At 36.1% G+C, this 19,593-nt stretch overlaps 1 protein-coding gene across 1 annotated transcript in view; it reads left to right on the forward strand.

The window, feature by feature from the left end:
• EFCAB7 (EF-hand calcium binding domain 7) overlaps window positions 1-19,022 on the forward strand; it is a 30,123-nt gene extending 11,101 nt beyond the window's left edge. Inside the window, exons 6-14 of the mRNA XM_050901361.1 lie at window positions 559-683; window positions 6,700-6,841; window positions 8,862-8,971; window positions 9,969-10,126; window positions 10,329-10,462; window positions 12,573-12,721; window positions 14,584-14,793; window positions 17,407-17,514; window positions 18,392-19,022. Of these exons, the coding sequence (XP_050757318.1) occupies window positions 559-683; window positions 6,700-6,841; window positions 8,862-8,971; window positions 9,969-10,126; window positions 10,329-10,462; window positions 12,573-12,721; window positions 14,584-14,793; window positions 17,407-17,514; window positions 18,392-18,466 (1,211 nt within the window). The 3' untranslated portion in view covers window positions 18,467-19,022. The remainder of the gene's footprint in view (window positions 1-558; window positions 684-6,699; window positions 6,842-8,861; window positions 8,972-9,968; window positions 10,127-10,328; window positions 10,463-12,572; window positions 12,722-14,583; window positions 14,794-17,406; window positions 17,515-18,391) is intronic.
• Window positions 19,023-19,593: the final 571 nt, after the last annotated feature.

Here is a 19,593-nt window from a genome sequence, read left to right on the forward strand (position 1 = left end):
TTACTTTAAGTTGCTTCAATTCTAAGCAATACTGAAGAGGTGCAGAAATGACAGAACAGTGATGAAGACTGTAGCTAAATCAACAATTGTACCAGCAGAGTTGCCCCAACATAAGGAACCAGAAAGTAGAGGCTTGGAAGTAATTGCATTGGGCAGCTGTGCATAAGTGATGTGCTATCTGGCAGGGAAACTACGTTGTCCTGAAAAGAAATAACTTTAAATTAGAAGCAGGTTAAACCTATCCACTTAGGACAGATTTACCTTGATTCCAAGGTAAATGGAATCATGTGGTAACAATTTCTTGTCCTTCAGGCAGAGTGGGTTCCAAGGTTCTGCCATTCGTGTGCCCATTCACCTAGGATGTACAGTCAGGGAAGTAAAGATGTTTGGCTAATGAATTATTAAATGTTATATAATTTTAAGGGAAGTCAGCTTATCTGATTGACATTCTTGGCATCCAGTTTTTCTCTGGGTGCCTATAAACGTAAGGCTTTATGATAAATAGCACTAGGAGTGGGTTGAAATAATGTAATTGTAACTAAGTATGTATGTTTATAGGTGATAGCAGAACTCCTTCAAGACCCTCATCAGCTCAAAGTTGCAAAGCATCCATTTCTACCAATATCAGCGTGGGTGCCAGCAGCAACAGAAACACAAAGCTAATTGAGCCAGACACAATGAAGGTATCATGTAAGCTAGTCCTATTGAAATTATGCTGTTTTCCTCTAGGCACATATGTTATTGCATTTTAAATAAGAAACCGTTTTTCTCTGATTTTTAGCTTATGTTTTATTAATAGTTTGTCAAGGGCAGCTATAAACTACTGAGAGGTTTCTTGATACATAGTAACATTTTTATATACTGTTGGTTTTGCTGACATCTAGTTATTGAAAATAATTTTTCAGGTGTGAAGGTTTAATAGAACCAAGTGTGTTTTTTATAAATGAAACCACTGTTGGATAAAACGTTTAATGACTTTTTGAGAAATTTAAAATTTAATAATTTATTAGGTTGGTGAGAACTTTAAATGCTTAAGTAGTCTGAAAGATTGTGTATCATAAACCTTTATATGAAAGGTAATTGGAAATAAATAACAGATCTGTGAGCATATTCAGTTTGTTGGGCATTACTTTGTAAATATATGCTGTAGCCTGAAAATATTGATTTTTAGTTAGACTAATATGTTCTATCAGTATTTTCTTTTAAATAAATCACTCATTCAATATAAATTCCTGTGGGAGAAAGACAACAAAGTCACTTTGCTAAGTCAATATTTGTAGAGTGTTAATATTGATCTTTTTCCTTTGTTTTCCCTTTCTTGACTGAACCTTTACTAGTTTTCTTTCAACAGAAAATAATAGCTGTAGAAATATAAAACATTAACTGGAAAATGCTAGGATACATTAAAAATGTGCACCTTGAGACTCCTGTATAAAAGGGAAAAAATGGTTATGACCACATAGTATAACTGCTGCTAGAAAACTGAACTGATTGTTCTCATGAGTTACATTTTTGTTTCAAATAACAACTCTGTATTTGTTATTGAACTCCGAAGTCCTTTATATCTTCGACATTGCTATACAGTGACATTTGTTCTATATTAAAATTTAAAAACATAATCTCAAAGGAATTTTTTGCAGTCTGTTTAGGTATCTGGACCTCCATGCAATTTAACCTGCAATTTCACCTTGTTCAAACATGATATGTAGTATATAAAACCATCACACAGTTTCCCAATATTGGATTCCTCTTTCTTTGTACAATCTAGTAAGAACTGACTGAAAAAAAGCAGCTGCAGATATCAATTACTATTGATTAGCATCATACAAAACCTGAAATCAATCAATAAACATGAAAAGGTGTAAGTAGAACTACTAATTTTTTTAACCCTAACTATTAAGAGCACAATGCAAACTCCGTCAAAATCAATGAATAAATACACAGCGATTCATTTGTGGTGTGGATCAGAATCTAGCATCTTCTTATTTATCTTATATTCAGATTTTTTTTTTTCTTCTGAAGTTCACCTGTCTTTTTGGGACAGGAAGAAAATATCGCCATCGTGAAGTTGGACCAATGCCAACTTTACCTTTCTGACAGAAGAAAACAGTGGAAGTCAAAATATGGTGAATGTCTAAATCTAAAAACCCTTGGAAAACATGGAATGTATTCATAGTACATTCTTCCACGTGTTTTCTTTTTGTCAGTGGAGTTTTGTGACACGTTCAAAGCCATATAAATAAATTTGAGGAGACAAAAATAGTTTCAGAAGTGCTACGGATGTGCATAAACAACATGCTGACCTGTTGGGCTTCAGCTGTAGCTGAATCACAATTCATTAAAAGCTGGCTAATGGAGATCTTAAATTTCTGCAAAGTATTCTTTGTGTCAGTTTTAGTCAAGATTGAAAGACGTTAACAAAAAAAAGCAAGCAGTGTATCATGTTCTGAAATCTTCTCTCTGCATTGGGTAGCTTAATTGTCGCTGCTGAGGAGTCTCACCTTTGCATTCTGCTCTACTGAAGTCAGTGAAAGACCTGTACACACAGTGGGTAGCAAAAGAAATACCTGAGAAAAGTCTTTTTCCTGAACGAAACAGATAGATGCTCCCACTCATATCTGTGAAGTAGCCTCATGCAGTTGAACTAGCAAGATGTTTTTCCGTGCATATGGAACAGGTTTGTATAAGACAAAGCCTTGAACTGAAGTTCTTTGCTTTAATCATAGGAACAATTCCTCTCACAAACATTGCTTTTTATTTGGAATTATGCATGAGTGCGTGGACAATTTCAATAATAACTTAAATTGTAATAGCAGTGGAATGCATTATTTGGGCAGTGACCAGCACTGGCACCAGTAGGTAGTGCCAAACATTTCTTTATGATTAACATTTCTAATACAAACATTTCCCACGATGTTAGCTATTATGTGACAACTTTTGTTATGCTTTGCAGTGACATACTGAAATCAAAACACAAAATCATCTTTCAGCTTCCCAAATTTACATACCTGTTTGTAATTTGACATGGATAATTTAGAGAATATAGCACCACCTTACGCTCTCTGTGAGAATAACAGTTCAGTATTTGATTCCTAAAGCATTATCAAACTTTTGCTTACTGTTGCTCACATCTTAACCTGCACATTGTTCCTTGAGCTATTTTCCCTGCTTGCTTGGATTGTTTGATGTCCCTGTTGTAACAATGTCTATCTGAATGCAAAACTGCAAAAAAGGTAAGTCTTTCATCTGAAGTAACAGCTAGAAAAATGGAAGGCAAACAAACAGGACAAAGCTACTCTCCATGGGCTATCTGTGAGATGATGGTTTGAAAACCACTGCCATAGTGAGAAAGGGGGAATAGAAGGTGGCTGTTAGAGTAATTTTTGTACATGCAAATTGTCACAGTATCTTTTTGAATTGTTATAGCACATTTGGACTGCTGTTTATGTCTCCAAGAACAGCCATATTGCTTCATTAGCAGACCTTTTGACTTTGATCTTTTTGAAATGTCATTAATTTTTCAAACCGTTTTGTAAGTTATTAAGCTTAGAGACTAAATGAGCTAACAACCAGTTATCTCAGCTGGGTCAAGTTTTAAGGAAAAATCTCAATTTAGTGCATATGGACTTCAGATGAAGTTAGGAGTCATGCAAGTATTGGTATAAACAGTTTATGGAGAACGGAACAGTTCTAGAAATGATTTAATAGACTAAACTACATATTCGAATTCTAGCACTGACTTATGTTGACTCTAATGTTACTATCAACTCCCATTATCCACTTGTTTGACTGAGAAAACCCTATCTGTTGCTCAACGTTTAAACCTCACCATTAAGTCCCAGTAACGTTTTGTCTGTGTTCACTTCTTTCCTCATTATTTGTGATTGGACCCCTTTTGCTTATCCTGTCACTAGAAATCTAGTTTCATGGATAAAGATCAGTATACAATTTTTAGGTGGCCTTGTAAATTAGGTCTATACCGCTACATAAAACGTGGCCAGGGACTGATCTCTGACTCCGTGGACCAAGTAGCATAGGTAGCTGCACTTCGACAAGGCTCAGGCCTAGCACCCTCTCAAGCAGATTGTGTCCACTTTAAATGGCACTTGGCTTGCTTTTTTTCCTAGAACCCATGCGGTAGTGTTGTGGGTTTAAGAAATTATATTTTCCAGTGCCATTCATAATCTTATGCCTCTGCATCCCAACCAAAAATACATGTTACAAGCTGTGGGGTAGGTCACAGCATGGAGTGTACAAGGTTATAAAACCTGATGGGATGATATTGACTGTGTAGGTCACAGGAAGCCAAATGGAGTGCAGTTACATCCATATTCCTTTTTGAAAGTGGTGCCTGAAGTGAAAAATCCTTTGAACTGCGTACACGTTTTCTTGAAGAGCGCTAGTTGTAGTCATCTGAAACAGAGCCATGGAATGAGCTAACAGCTAAACAGTATGGATGATAGGGTGTTGAATGCTTCACCTTGCTTCTTGCCGTCTTTTATTTCACAGTGTAGATGTAGCTGGTGAGATGAGATCATTGTTCCTCTAACAGCATGCTATTCCCTCTGCATCCCTGATAGCAGACGAGATAGGTTTCCACAGAGGACCGAGATCGAACATGGTATCTTAACTGGAAAAGATGATGGGAGATTATGGGAGGGGAGGGACTTGGATATTAGTTTCCATCAGGGATTGGATGTCCCACTTTATTTTAGATAGCTTAACTGATCTTTGTCTTTTTGATAGCCTGTGCTCTGAGGAAGTATGTTTACTTTTAAAGTCTCTTAGAACCTCCTTAGCAAAGTCTTCATTTTCTTTAAAAATCCCAAACCTCCAAAGAACAGCAGAAAGTGAGTTGCAAAGTATATAGTATTTGTACTTAAAAGTACTCCATATTGTCAGCTGTATGCAAATATAATTAGCAGAATTTGACATCTAAAATTGGTATGATGCATTATGCTACCAAAACTATTGGGGTACTGAGGATGAAATAATTTGCCTTTAGATCAACATCTTGGATGGGACAGGGTAGTCTTACCATAATAATAAGTAATTTGAGATTAAGATAGTTTCCAGCTGTGTAAAATTTGGAATTCTCAGTGTTTATCCACATTCATGTTTTCAGAATGATATATTTTTATTCCTTTAGTGTGAAGATTCTTTTCATAGCTGAGTTTGTGCTATTTGGGTGAAACTTATCAGAGTGATTCAGAGACAGAGAATGAAGTGAGAGATAGTATTAGATTCTGCAGTTTTTCTATGCCAACACAGGTGGTGAGTTTTCTCAAAGTACATCTCTCTCTTTGTTTTGATTAATTTATAAAAAGTTCCTAAAGCAGAAAGGAGTATAATGAAGATGAATTTGGTAATGTTTGAATGAGAAATGTTTAGTATAGAGGAGTTGATCCTGTTCCCACAGAAATCAGTGGCAAAACTGTGGCACAGGACTGAAGGCTCTTAAATCCATGAGTCCCTGAGTAATTTATATTCTTAAGAAATGCAGAGTTCTGAATGGAGAAATCTAAATTCAGGATCAGAGCTGCATGTATTACCGAGTGTGTTACTTGGCATCCTGGGTGTATGTACACTAGCAAAGTCCAGTTCTTGCCTGACACCTTTAGGTTGTTGACTGTAAAGTACCATCAACTGAGCGTGAATGCGTTGTAATGAGAACTGATTTTTTTTAAGAGGAGAAATGAAATGTAGCACTCTGATGAAGACTGTTTGGCCTTAGATGGAGTTAGTAATCAGCCTCCTTACTGGGAGTTGCATGCAGACCTTCTCCATTTTGTACAAGCTCTCTTCTGAAATCTCTGTTAGCTTACCTGTGACACTGAACACTAAGCATAGGTACAGCCACCTGGACAGAGCTCTCTGCTAGGATTACACTGCAAGATTCCTTCTGCTAGGCTCCGCTCGGAAACATTATCTTCCGTTGCTAGGAAAGTGACTAGAAATCATGGACTGAATCCAGACCAGAGAAGGCAAATCAAGAATGTGTTCTGTTCCTCAAGGCATACAACCTGTCTATAAGGACTTTGTTTTTATTTTGCTAAATAAATATCATTCAAATGATATTTGAAATTGAAAATTGGGACTTGCTGTTAAAAAAAAAAAATTGAAGCATGTAGCTGTTTTAGCATCTCAGCAAAATCATGGCTTCTCCAGGAACTGGATTATGCACAAATACAGCAGTTTTCAGTCTTTCCAATAGCTTTGACAGAAGTCAAGAAGAACCACATAATTTGACCAGTACTTGTGTTTGTGATTTGTCTGAGCAAATAACTCCTCATTGTTCAGCTAATCAATTATGTTCTTTGCTTGATTGGCCTGATGGAACTAATGTAGCAAAATTCCACCCTTTCAGTGGTAAATCACACAGTTCAGAGAATTTCATGAGTTCAGTTTGATTCTTCATGGCAATTCAAATTTCATTTCAACTATTTGAGCATTGGGGTAATCTGTATGTTTTTCAAGCATTTTCACAAGTGAAGCAAAGTTACTAAGTGCTTTGCAAAAACTGACTACAAAAAGGACTATTTGAGAAAATTAATTTAAAAAAGAGTAGAAGATCAGTGCTGTATCTTGTGGTGTATTTTATGCAGGATTTATTAAATCATCAAATTAATGTATTTCAGAGAAGGCACTTTTATCTTGATCAAAGATGAAGGCAACATCTAATATTTGCTTGGTTTCCAGGAATGGCAATGTGCACAATCCAAAGGATGCTTCTACTTAGAAGAAGATGGTGAAATCATTAGTCACAAGTACAAGTTGCACTTACCTCAAAGGTGTACAGTATGTATTACCATCAGGCCTTTAAACATTCGTCAGGTAGAAGGTAAGTGTATTTGTATTTCTTTGGAGAATTTTCCTCTATTAAAAATATTTTCTCTTCTGCTACTACATCTCTCCCTTTCTCACTCGCAATACTTTGCGATATTGCGATATAGCAATACTTTTCTCTGTTGACAGAGTCCTATTAAAAATACAACTTAACTTGTCACACTGTATTTTCTGCTTAGTCGTTTTTGTGCTCACCACTGGGGCAGTGGAAATCAGCGAAGTCCATTACCTTTCTCCCTTTAGTCAGCCAACCTCTTAGATTATTTTTGGCTTGGTGAAGTTTCTTATTCCAAAATTCAAATGTTAGCACTGTTTGCAGTATCTCTCTTTAAGGTGTTAATGTACTTTGTAGGAAACAACAGTACAAATCTTAGTGAATATTGTATTCTCCACCTCAAATACTTTTGTAAATACTTAAAATAGGTTATGGCTTTTTATGGCAGTATGGTATCTTGATGTTTTGATTATGAATCTTGTCTGAGGGATTTATAGCTTAGTTTGCCTATTTTAATTTTCATCTTAAAAGAGTGAAGCCCAGCATTAGAGTCACCTGAGATTAGTCAGCCTTTGTGGTCCTTTTCTACAAATGCTATTGGCTTTGTTCTCTCCAGTGATTTACCAAGGAGCTTTATCTAGTTGCTACGTTGGAATTATTTTTTCCCCAAGTAGATTATTTCCTTTTTAATCCTGTGAAACAGGAGCCATTAGATCCCAAAGATGTTTTAGAGTCATCTGGACTGGCTGTTGTGCTACAGGTTGGTGATTGATTCTGATTGAGGTTCGTAATAAAAACTTCACTGCAAATAATTGACAGAAAGCAGTCATTTTCCAATTACTACCTGGCTGAAATGGGAAGCTGGTCAACAGACTTCTAATGGTGAGGAAATGTGATCCGATACAAACAGATTTGAGTAACAGAATGTCTCGGTGTTCTGCTTGTAACTTTTCTTTTTTTCATTTAGAATAGTTCTGCTGCAGGATTGTCCAGACATTCTGTGTAACCAAAAGAGTACTTGCCTGTCTTTTTGTAAAAAAAAAAAAAAAAAAAAAAAAAAAAAAAAAAAAAAAAATTCTACTTTTGCACATTATTGTCCTGTATGTAGAAATATCTTTGTGTTTTGTTGTGAAGAGGAAGGCATAATATTGATATGTAAAGAAAGGATTCATGTTAGCAGAGCAATTACCTTTTATGAGAAATCAAAAATACCTTCCAATTTTTAATAAAGTTGTGTGGTGTGTAGCCACTCTTTAGTATTCTTGACTCCTAACTGTAGAAAAACTAAGCCCCTGCATTCATTGTTTTGTTTTGGTCTGATTAACTTGAAGACCACTTAATAGCTCATTGATTAATTGCCCTCAGGAACTGAGCAGCTACAAGAAATCAAAGAGATTCAAATAGCATCTATTCAACATATGTAAGACCCGGCCTCCATTCCAATCCAACCCAAGACAAACAAAACCTATGATCAGACAAACAAATTGTAAGTGATGCCATGTAGGGGGATCTTGCTATTTAAATCTTAAAAATGATTGAAACTTACGCTTCTGAGGTTCACATCTTCTGGTATCCCTAGCTTTTGCACATAATCTGGGTTTCCAGTCAAGATGAGTTTAACAATATTTTACAGAACATTAGAAGAGACTATGATATAATTTTGCTAATATCTTTAATTGCAAGTATCTAGGAGCCTTAGTATAAAGAAAAGTAATAAATAATAATGTTGTACTAATAGTAGGAAACAACAAAAATAGCTTCCTTAACTACCAAAGGTTTTAATATTAGAACTATTAACAGTAATCATTATCTGTAAGACAATCACAAGACTTGGAAAAATTTATCTGATTGGCCTAAATAGGAAGGAAATCCCAATAACACATAATGGATTTTTTTTTTTCCCATCTTAGATTAACAGGGATCAAGATGATAAATACCATAGAAATACCTACTTTGGGGTTCAAAGAACAATTTTTGTGCCATTATTGAGCATTTGTGTTGGGAATGTTTTTCTCTTTAGGAAAATCTTATCATTGGTTGTCAGTGGATACAGCTTTGTATATTCTCAAGGAAAATGAAACCCAAGAAAATCTACAGTTTGTGAGCTTTACTGAACAACAAAACAAAGAGGTTAGATATTTTTGTTGTATTCCTATTTTAATTCTTATATCTTTAGTGTATGTGTTAATGCTGCATGGGCGAGTTCCCATGTGTTTGGAAGGAATTCAAACTGTACCTAATCAGATTAGAGGAGAGAAGAAACACTTGTTCTGTGCATGTTCCCTTTCAAAACTGACAGAACTTGTGCAAGGTAAGATGTAATACTGTCTTAGTTATGCCCTTTGGATGGGCTGAATTGCAAGCCACATGTATGGAAGCTTAATGAAATTCTTGTGAGGACTATATTATCATGTGGTGTGTTGGCAAATATTGCTGAGTTGCTGGTTATCTGTATAGATACTTGGGGAAACTCACTTGTATTCCTGCACCTTCAAGCACAAAATTTCAAAGGTAAAATTTGTTAAAATTTCCTTTAATTTTCTTTCTCCGTGCCATATATATGATTTTGAACTTCACAGTGCACAGAATATTCTTATCCTATGGGAGAAATAAGGGAGGAGAAATGGCAGCATTAACTTACTTCCCCCTTCCAAGCCACAGGGAACTCAACTTGCTTCATAAACCTTAAGTCACTTGTGACTTTTTACATAGGAAGTTTTTGTTGCTAGTTTGAAAAAAAGCTGATAAATCAGGGAGGAAATTAAAAACTCGGTGGGTTTTGTCAGCCTGCTTCTGGCTGCTTTTGTTCTGAAGTTTAATAATTAAAGTGTTACAAATCTGAAAAATGCTAGGACTGTTATTAGACATTTCTACTAATGACTGTTTTCCCCTCATCTCTGGTCTTGTACGTTTTTCTAACTTTTATTATAACTAAAAGATTCACTCGTTTTTGTGTCTTTAACATGGCATCACACAGCATCTCACTGTAGACATGTTTTAAGGAAAGAACCTAGCATTACCAGTGTTTTCAAGTAATTAATCACTTTTGTATGAATATTAGTAGTAATAAAGAAAGGTGACATTTGAGAAGTAACTTACAAACTTGTCTGTCTTCCTTTAAGAGTAGATGTTTGGATGGAAAGGGGAGCTTGGATCAGGAGTTTACTGGCTTCTCCCATTCACAACAGGCTGCAGGTTGAAGAAGGTAAAAACACAAATGACTGGAGAAGCAAAACTGGTGTATAGAGGTGAAGATGGAGAACTGGCTCTGACCAAAGAGTTCCGGTGAGTCATATTCCCAAATAGGTATGGTAACTATTGTAAAAGTGTGTGCTCCAAATAACATCTGGGTTTTTAAAAGCTGTATGTTACTAAAGTACTGTTTGTACAGAATATTCTCAAATAGACTGAATAGTTATTGACAATAGTATGAGACAGTAAAGGGAACAGAAGTATTTGAAATAGTTCTGCCTTTTTCATCTTTTAGAGCCGCTTTATTGGATATATTTGAAACAATCGATTTGGATGGAAATGGCCTTCTGAGTTTGGAGGAATACAATTTCTTTGAACTGAGAACTAGTGGTGAGAAATGTGATGAGGAAGCATGGGCTGTATGTAAGGGTAAGTTTGTTGCTGTGCTTGATACATCTAATTAGGGCTATGAATCTACTTGCAAGCTGTTGTTTATAGCATCCTACTATGTATATAGTATAGAAGAACTGAGTATTTTGTAGCCTATACCAAGAACACATGTAGATATTGTTGTCTTCTCCCTCTTTCTTTTTTTCCTTTTCCAGTCTCCTGTCCTTTGTTTTGCTTCATTCTCGTTTGTGTGCCACTGACTCTCTGCTGAGAAAATTCTTCCCATTGCTAATTGCAAAGTTTTGTAGGTGAAAGATTTTGTAGCTGCCAAAAACTACAAGTTTTCTAATCATGGATCATATGGTGAATTAAACTGCAACAGGTATTCGTTTAATCAATCTCCTTTCTGCAGATTAAGCTGATACTGCTTTCATATCTCACAAAGTGTTGAGAGGGACATTTAATTAGTGTGTATATGATGCTTTAAAAATGGCATCTAGAGCTTATGATGATTGTTCAGAAAATTAGACATTAGAAAATGCCAATTGGAACTATATGTTTTCTTCAGATGTAAGCAGTTTTTCATTAAAAATCTGTCTTTTGAAGGTTCATATATGGTGTGTCAGTTTGTCCATATTGTGCTATGTGACAGCCGTGAGATTCTGAGACTTCTGTGAGAGAGATGAGGAAGCTGACAGACAGTTAAGACTCTTTCAGCTGTGCTTTGTTTTCTATCTGCTGACACATCTCATCAATGTTACTGGATGTCTTGCCAGCTTGCAGGAGCAGTGTTGGGCCACAAATGTCAATTTTGAAGAAAACAGGAATTCTGTGGCATTGCTTTAAGCTTGCAAAGGCCTTGAGAATGCACATATTTACCTCATAAGAGGGCTAGGAGAATTCAACCACCAGTGACTGTAGGCTGCTCTAATAATACAGTGCATGAAAGTAGTAGTTTCAAAGCATGGCCAGTTTGGCTGCCGTGAGTGAACAAACTGGAAATTTGGAAGCCACTGTATGAAAATTAGAAGCTTCTATAAGAAATACAGGTTTTCTTCAACTCATATCTGACATGCCAGTATGGCATATCATTGTATATCGGCCCATGTCATGTTTGATATAATTCCTTTGTAGGCTATGACACATTGCTTCATTTGGGCCAAAACACTTTAGATCTGGCAAGTCCTGCTAACTATTTCTCCCCAAAACACTCTAAGATACTGGACTTTTTCCTAAGTGATGGAAAGATCATACACAAATACTTTTCTATATATGAGTTTCTTGTCTCTTTCATGCCTGTACGTGCTATTCCACACTTTATGACTTTGTCAGTGTTATGCCTCTGTGCACTGGTCTCAACATGAGTAGGAGGGGTGTATGTGTGTGTGAAGTGTATAGGAGAGGAAAGAAGAGAATATGGTGAATGTTTTACCAGGTCATTAATCAGTTGAAGGGTTCAGACGAATACCATAAATCTTGACACTAAAGTTCAAGCCATTTGTTATAGCATCTGTACCCTTAGATAGATTTATTAAATTGGTAATCCCTTTTTAATAATATATAGTAAAGATTTAGCATTGTTATGAAGATGAGAAAACCATTTTTAAAAATCTCTGACACAAGGACATTTCAATTATGTGTTTGCTGACATTAGAGTGGTCGATCTATGATATTCTATCTAGAGAGGGGTGTTAGGATTACTGACATTTTATTGCTTTTTAGGAACTAAGTAAATCATTTCTATCTCAAGGACCTCAAGCACTAAGGGTGCTGGCTCCAGCAGACTTTCATTTCCCATTCCTAATACACCCCATTCTGCAAATCTCAACCACAACAAATACTGCTAGCAAAAAGGAAAAAAAAAAAAAATCAATATGAACTCTTTCTGTTTTGAAATCTCACCCTCTTTTGGGTTATACAAGGGGCCAGTTGTTTCTAGTCATTATCTAAAATCCACAGGGAAGCTCTGCAAAGAGCACATATCTGCTCAAGGACATTCTTTCCCAAATAATATTGGAGAGCCTGAGGCTGCAAGATGGCTCCATCTTTTAAACCTCTTTAACGGAAGCGGGTTTAGCTTTGGAAGGATAAAGGGTGTTTGCAGAGAGAACAGACGTTTAAGTGCTACCTTATATTTCTTTTTAAACAGAGAATTTTGATATGAAGAAGAATGAACTAACAAGACAAGGATTTATGGATTTGAATCTCATGGAAGCCAATGACCGTGAAGGGGATCCTAGTGACCTTTGGGTCACTTTATTGTCTCTGGGCTACAATAAAGCGTTAGAAATGACAGAGGTATGATAGCCATATAGCAAAAATAACTGCTTCGCATACAACTTGCTGCACATGTTTAACTGCAGTACTGTTTCTGTCTGTCATAAACTGATTTCAGTAGGTCAGTGATCCAGTCCAAACACTGTTAATACAGGGTTTACACTATGACTTTCAGTCATTATAGTATCCTATTTCTTAGTGTAACACTGACATAGTTGAAGGAAGAAGCTTGCCTTTTGCTTTAGAGAAAGCCAGGATTTTGTGGGGTTGTAGAGGAAGGAACCTTGGATTATACCCAGTGAAAGAATTCACGCACCTTGCTGGTGGGAAGTGATAAGAAGGCGGTGATGGTAAACTGTGACCTGTCACCAAACCTACAAAATGCAGGACTTGCTCTACTTAAAAAAGTCACTTTCCTGGCCCAAGCCACAACAGAAGTGGATAAGATAACTTTTTTCCCCACGTGATTCAGAATTCATAATTTTCAGACGTGGCTATTTCTGTTATTGTTGCTTTTCACAACAGTGTCTGAAGGTGTTCAACATAAAATTGTAATGAAGGGGCTTTGGGTGGCACACTGTTTACTTTACAGGACCACGGATTATTTCTCTGATATTTCTGTGCGCTTATAGATTTTTTTTTTTTTTTTTTTTTTTTTTACAGAGACAGTATCAGTGTTGGTGTTAATAGTGCTCACTAAAGAAAGAGGATCTCTTTAATGAAGAGAAAAAAATTAGAAAAATTAAAGAAAACATTAAATATGCAGATAATCATTTAAGTTTCATTCCCAAGAAAAGCTGATTTTTTAAAAATCATAGTCTGATTATAATATTTCTTAAACTTTTGTTAAACAAAACAGGTCAGTGTAGTCACCGTATAAAATATATGTGTGTGAAACAAATATATGCAGAGCCAAAAATACTCAGTATGGTTGAGAGACATCAGTCATCTCTTAGTGAAAATCTTGAGATCACAGTGAATGGTTTCTTAATGATGAGCACTTTCTCCTTTTCCTGCGAGTATGGTTAGCAGAGCAACTACAAAACTGCCTGTCTGCATTTCAGACGTAAGAGGGAGCTATCCTCTAAGAAAGAAGATTTTGGGGAGGTTTTTATCAAGTTAGAAATTTCAAAAAGGTATTTTGTGCCTTATACTAGCTGTGGTTTATGGCTATAGTCGTTGCTTTCCAAAGCACAACATAGCTCTCGAATGCTTTAGTCATTCATCTAAAATGTACATCTACTTGTGTCTATAACTTAACCCTTTAATTCCTCGATTTCAGATGATTTAAGAGATTGATATTTCAGGAGCATTGAGCTTCTAACAAATTAAAGACAGAACTTGAGAAATCCTAGTGGATTCCAATAGCCATTTGAAAGAAACTGAGGTGCTATTACTGAGTCTAAGAAAATGCAAACTCCTGGTTGTTGCACGTACTAATCTTAGCCAAGATACTGTAAGAGCAGAGTGCTTAATGCAACATTGCAGATGATTTAAATCTGTATGAAGTGGCAAAATAGCATGAGTGTGACAGGTAAAGGAGACAGGTTTATTTCAGACACTGAAATACATTCATACCTCATCTTAATTCCTGTACGTTTTGCTATCCCAGGAAGGGTTTGCTATGTTGGAGCCAAATGCACCAAACTGCATATTGAGTGTACTGTGACTGGCATGAAAAACATTCATTTGTCCTGAGCTTTCATTTGGTTTAAAAGATTGCCACAGCTCTCAGGTTTTGAATATTTAATATTCAGTGACATACTTGTATTTGGGTAATTCTACTTCAGAGTATATATGAAAATACTTAGGAGCTGTGGATGAAAATCTGAGGGGAGAAACTACAGATAAAGTGATGATAAAACTCATTTTCTCCATTGCAGGCATGCCCCTTTGTCATCGACATCTATGCAGAAAAATGTAAACCCAGAATTAAAGCCATATATCTAGAGGCAGGGAGCTGGCAACTCAACAGGGCTATTTGCAAGTCTGTTGTTAATAAAGGAGAGGCCAAAGTAATGGACGGCTGTGAAAACATAATCATCTATACCTACAAAGCGGGCAGGAGAATCACTTCTGTTATTGAAAATAAGGTATGGCATGTGACTTCTGTAAGGTACTTTGTGTTAATGTCTATTATTGTTGTTCTTCTTCCCTCCTTGTGTCATTTTTGAGATTACATTTTCTGATCTTTCTGACACCAAGTTTCTGTATCTAGTTCATTTAAAAAAAAAAAAGTGCCTGATGCAAAGTTCTTTTTGACATATGACTCGGACTTCAAAAGAGTCTGGATCAGTGTTCTTGGAAGGGACAGCTTATTATAATGAGGCAAGCAGTTTTAAGTATCATATAGAATCGGAATACTTTTTTGTGTTCACGTTCCAATTTTTCAATATTTTGATAATTATTGGAGGCATGTTCATAATACCAGAAAACAAATACTAAGAACAGGAAATACAATTACAGAAAGAGCAAAGACTACAGCATTTACACTATTTAATATTTTCAGTGTGTATAAGAAAGTAAAAGAGCGGTGATTTGCATTGATTGTGTTCTAGAAGCATATTATGGATGAATTGTTAACTGGCTAGCAGGTCTACTTTATTACTAATTCAAGTTAACAATTGTAAATCCAAGCAAAAGTGGTTGGTGAGAAGCAGAGATTTTAAACCTTTTGCATAGATCCTAATGAATGTGCCTTGCATTCTCAGTTTCATTTACATCAGGAACTGTGAGTAAATAAATACAATGTGGTAAGGTGCTAAACTTAAGATGCTTTACATCATGAAAGATCACAGCAAGAAGTATATTTTTAAATGGACAAACATGCAAAAGGGGGTGGGTTGGTGGACTAATATTAGGACTGAATGCCGAGGCTCCTTGGAACTACAGGTTTAGATCTGCACTTCGCCCTTTAGGGTAGATATACTGGAGTTATTTATATGTTTGGGGATATGTGAGAGAAGGAGATGAGATCTGTACTGAGGCACCTGAATGCTGTCTGATTAAAATCACTGACCACTGCCATTTATACCATTTAGGTTTCATAAATACCTCTGTTCTGCATTGAAGCAAATAGTTGCACTTCACTGAAGATCTCATTAGAATTTGTAGGCTGGAGGCTTTTTTGTGTTGTAAATGTCTGGAAAGAAATAATAAAAAGGCAGTTTTATGCATCTGTCGTCTTCTAAGCTTCCCACAGTGCAAGCAGTCTGATTATATCTTCAGTTATCGTACTGATGATTTCAAGGGAAATAATTGTTTCTTTGTTATTTCTGTAATTAAATTAAGGAAATATGCTAGTTCCTGAGGGATTCCATTTTAGTCTTGCATATGTATTTAATCAGTGGGTACAGAAAGGTGTCTGTCTTCTAACCCTCCCTAGTCAGGGTGTGAGCTGGGGAGATTAAAAGACCTTGCATACAGAGCCTCAAATTTCTCAGGGAGTAAGCAGTACCAAGTCTATTGTCTGCCCATTTATATGCCAAAATAAATAGTTAATGAGGCATTTCCTATCATCCAAAGCACAAACTCGCTATAATATACTCTCTGTGCTAGGTGAGTATCTGTGACCTTGTTCCTGTTGCCATAAGTATCTTCCTGTACGCATAATTCTTTTGTTTGCCTTTATCTCGCTGCCATGTAGAAATGAGGACTTCGCCAAAGTAATGCCAGAGCAGCTAGATCAAAGTAATAAGCAGCTTAAGACTAGATTGTGTTTACATTTCTGCAACGATACCATATTTCAAGAATTACTATATTTGCACTCTGCTGTCCACAAACCCTTTGGACTGTGAGCATCAGAAATAGCTTTTTTTTTTTTTTTTAGGTCAGTCCTTACCAGTCTAGTAGTAGCTTCTTTGCTGCGTAAGGCTGATTGTGTAAAGTAACTGTGTTTCTATTCTATTTCTCAATACAGAGAGATTGTTGGATAGCATTGTCTAAGAATCAAACATGTCTCAGCATCTCTGTCAGATTGAGATTTATCTAGACACAACTGAATAGCGGGGTACAGCAGCATGTCCTTAGGTCTTGTGTCTGAGTATTACCTGGGATAAACTGGTGGTTAAAGAATTTTCTGTTACTCAAACTTACAGTTTTATGTATTGGATCCTTCTTGCATAGCTTTAGCAAGAGCATCTGTTCTTTAAGTGATTATACTTACATTAATTTCCTCACGTATTTTTTAAAAGCTCTATTAATGAAGTCTTCAGAAATGGCCTGTAGGGGATGTTGCAAACAAAAATTGGGCAAGCATCCAGTGACACTTCTCCAGATAGCTGTCCTAGCCTCTAGTGATTTGCAGTTCAAGGACTACTTGAGACAGAAATATTTTCTTTGTACTTAAAATCTAGTATGAATTTGTCCAGTTACCTTTTGAAACTATGTAAACGGTTAAAATCTGTAATGTTCTGTGGCAAATAGTTTTCTCACTAAATGGTGTTCCCAAGTTGCGTCTTTGTAAGTGCTTAAGTTATTTCAACAAGTCTTAAATGACTTTTGACAATGGATCTGGGCTCTGATGATGCTAAGGTACATTTGAAACTGTTAGTCTTCAAAGAGAATAGACATCGGCATCCTTAATGCGTTTCTATCCTATAAAATAGCAAATTCAGAGGAAGTAAGAGGAATGTGTAGTTGTTACATGAAGAGCAGCCACTTAAGCATTAAGACTAATGGGTTTCTTCATGTTTTTTCACTTGCAGTCTGAAAACAAAGTGATTATTCATGTCAACAATGAGCAGAGTAAGAACTGCCTAAGTAATAGGGGACTTACTGTTTTTGCTGTGGAAGTGGCACCAAAATCCATGACGGTAAGATTTTTATTGTTTAGCCAACTTAAAATCTAAGCAAAAAGAAAAAATCATGTCACATCTTTACAGTCTCCTTTTGCAGGTCTTTTATCATGATAATGAGCATGTGGATAGTGACATCTCATCACCAGTACAGATACATTGATGTCTGTGAGAAACAGACCAAGGATGTGCTAGTCAGAAACAAAAATACATGTATTGCACTCCTTATGGACAGTGTGATTTGCAGATGGCTAATTTTTGTTAAACTTGACTTATGGATCATGTTTAGCCACAAGGCAATTTGATCTGCTGATCCCTATTCCAGAGCTGGGCAGACTTTAGGGAAAATTCTAAATGAGAGTTCTAAGGGATAGAATGAGATTGAAAATGCATTACAAATGCCGATGATATTTTTTTCTTCATTCATTTATGAAGAAAATCCAGTTTTTATTATTCTAAAAGTATGGTCTCTTTCTTTAAAAGAAGACGCATCCAAACTATTTTATATTTCACAGCTTTCCAGTGTGGATGCATTCAAAGCCATTGTAAACAGATACAGTCCCATGACACGGGCAGGGTTGGGGCCTATTCTAATATTGCTGCTGATGCTTTAGTATATCCTGATCCTGTAAGATGTCTTATTAATTTTAATTTCGGCTTCATTCAGTATAAACTGTAGGCTCAGTGCCCCTTATGGATGTTTTGCTGTCATGCAGTTAAATTCAATAGTAAGTTTTGAATACCAACTGTCATTACAGATGGTGAATGTTCGTCATTTACTGTTAGTGATATAAGTACTGAAACAGTTCATTTTGCTTACATAGCACTTTAGGTAACATACACACAGTTCTCCAATAAACAACTATTTCACCTCTCTTTTCTTTCTTGTATACAGGTTTCTCAGCATGTGATGCCGCTGAACGAGCAGGAAGAATGGCTTTATAATTGTGTGCATTCCCTCTTACGTTAAACATTCTAGTTAGAGAGCTGTTTCTTGGTAGCTTTCAGACTAAACCAGGATTTTTTTTTGGCAGTTTCTAGACAATTTCTAGTCTTGTCCTTCGCAAAAAGCTGGCATATATTTATGCTTCCCAGAGTTTGATTTGTTAAAGGCAGTGAATCACATAAGTACTTATTTCTGGTATCACACGTCTGCTAATGACTTTTAAGAAACATGTATAGTGCTAGCTTAGGGATGGAATAACTGTAAGTATATAACATCCTTTGACAGAATAGAGTATTCATCGCATACGGTCTAATGAAATACTTTGGCATGAAAACATCGAGACACAATAAAAATTAGTACTGTTCAGTGATATAGCTGACAGTTGTAATTGTGTTTTATAAAGGCTAGTTTCCCTAAATATGCTCTTATTTTCTATAACATGTTATGTAGTTCCATCACATGCTGGAACTGTTTCAGTGAGGAGAAACTTGCTTTGTTAAATTGGTCTGATGGGTTCTTAATTAAACACTATTGTGGTTTTGACATGGGAAGTATAAAGGGGTGGGGTTCATGATTTTATTTTGCCACTTGATAAGGGATTTGGTTCTTTCCCTTTTTTAAATTTTTTTTTTAATTGTCATTTGATGATAATACTCGTCTTACACTTGTTCTGAGTAATTACTGCCCGGTTTTATACTCTTTTATATAAAATAAAGTCTGCCTTCTCATATGCAATAAGGAAATAACGTTGAGGAAAATGAAGGTTTGTCTCAGGCTCTTGGCTGTTAGCAGCAATTAATTATTTCTGGGGTAGCTGAAATAAGGACACTGAAGTCCACCAAGCTTAAGCTGCAAATTCAATGAAAACCAGCTTTGAGGTACTAAAAATATTCAGCCTATTATGTTTTCCTGGTTCCTCTAAATGTCTGTTAATGTGGAAAAAAATGATGACCCTGGCCACTGGATGCTTCAAAAGTGTCTGAGTTTAAAATAGACATGAAATGTATGTGACCTCATCTGCAAGGGCAGCAAGTAGTCTTGAGAAGCTATATTTATCTGTCAGCAACTCCTGCACTCTGCTGTTACTCTGCTGTAATCGTACCCTGGGCAAGTAAATGTCAGTTACAAAATGAGAGCTCTGCTAGAGGCCG

The sequence above is a fragment of the Gymnogyps californianus genome, chromosome 8 (genome assembly GCF_018139145.2).
Source record: "Gymnogyps californianus isolate 813 chromosome 8, ASM1813914v2, whole genome shotgun sequence".
Classification (NCBI taxonomy): domain Eukaryota; kingdom Metazoa; phylum Chordata; class Aves; order Accipitriformes; family Cathartidae; genus Gymnogyps; species Gymnogyps californianus.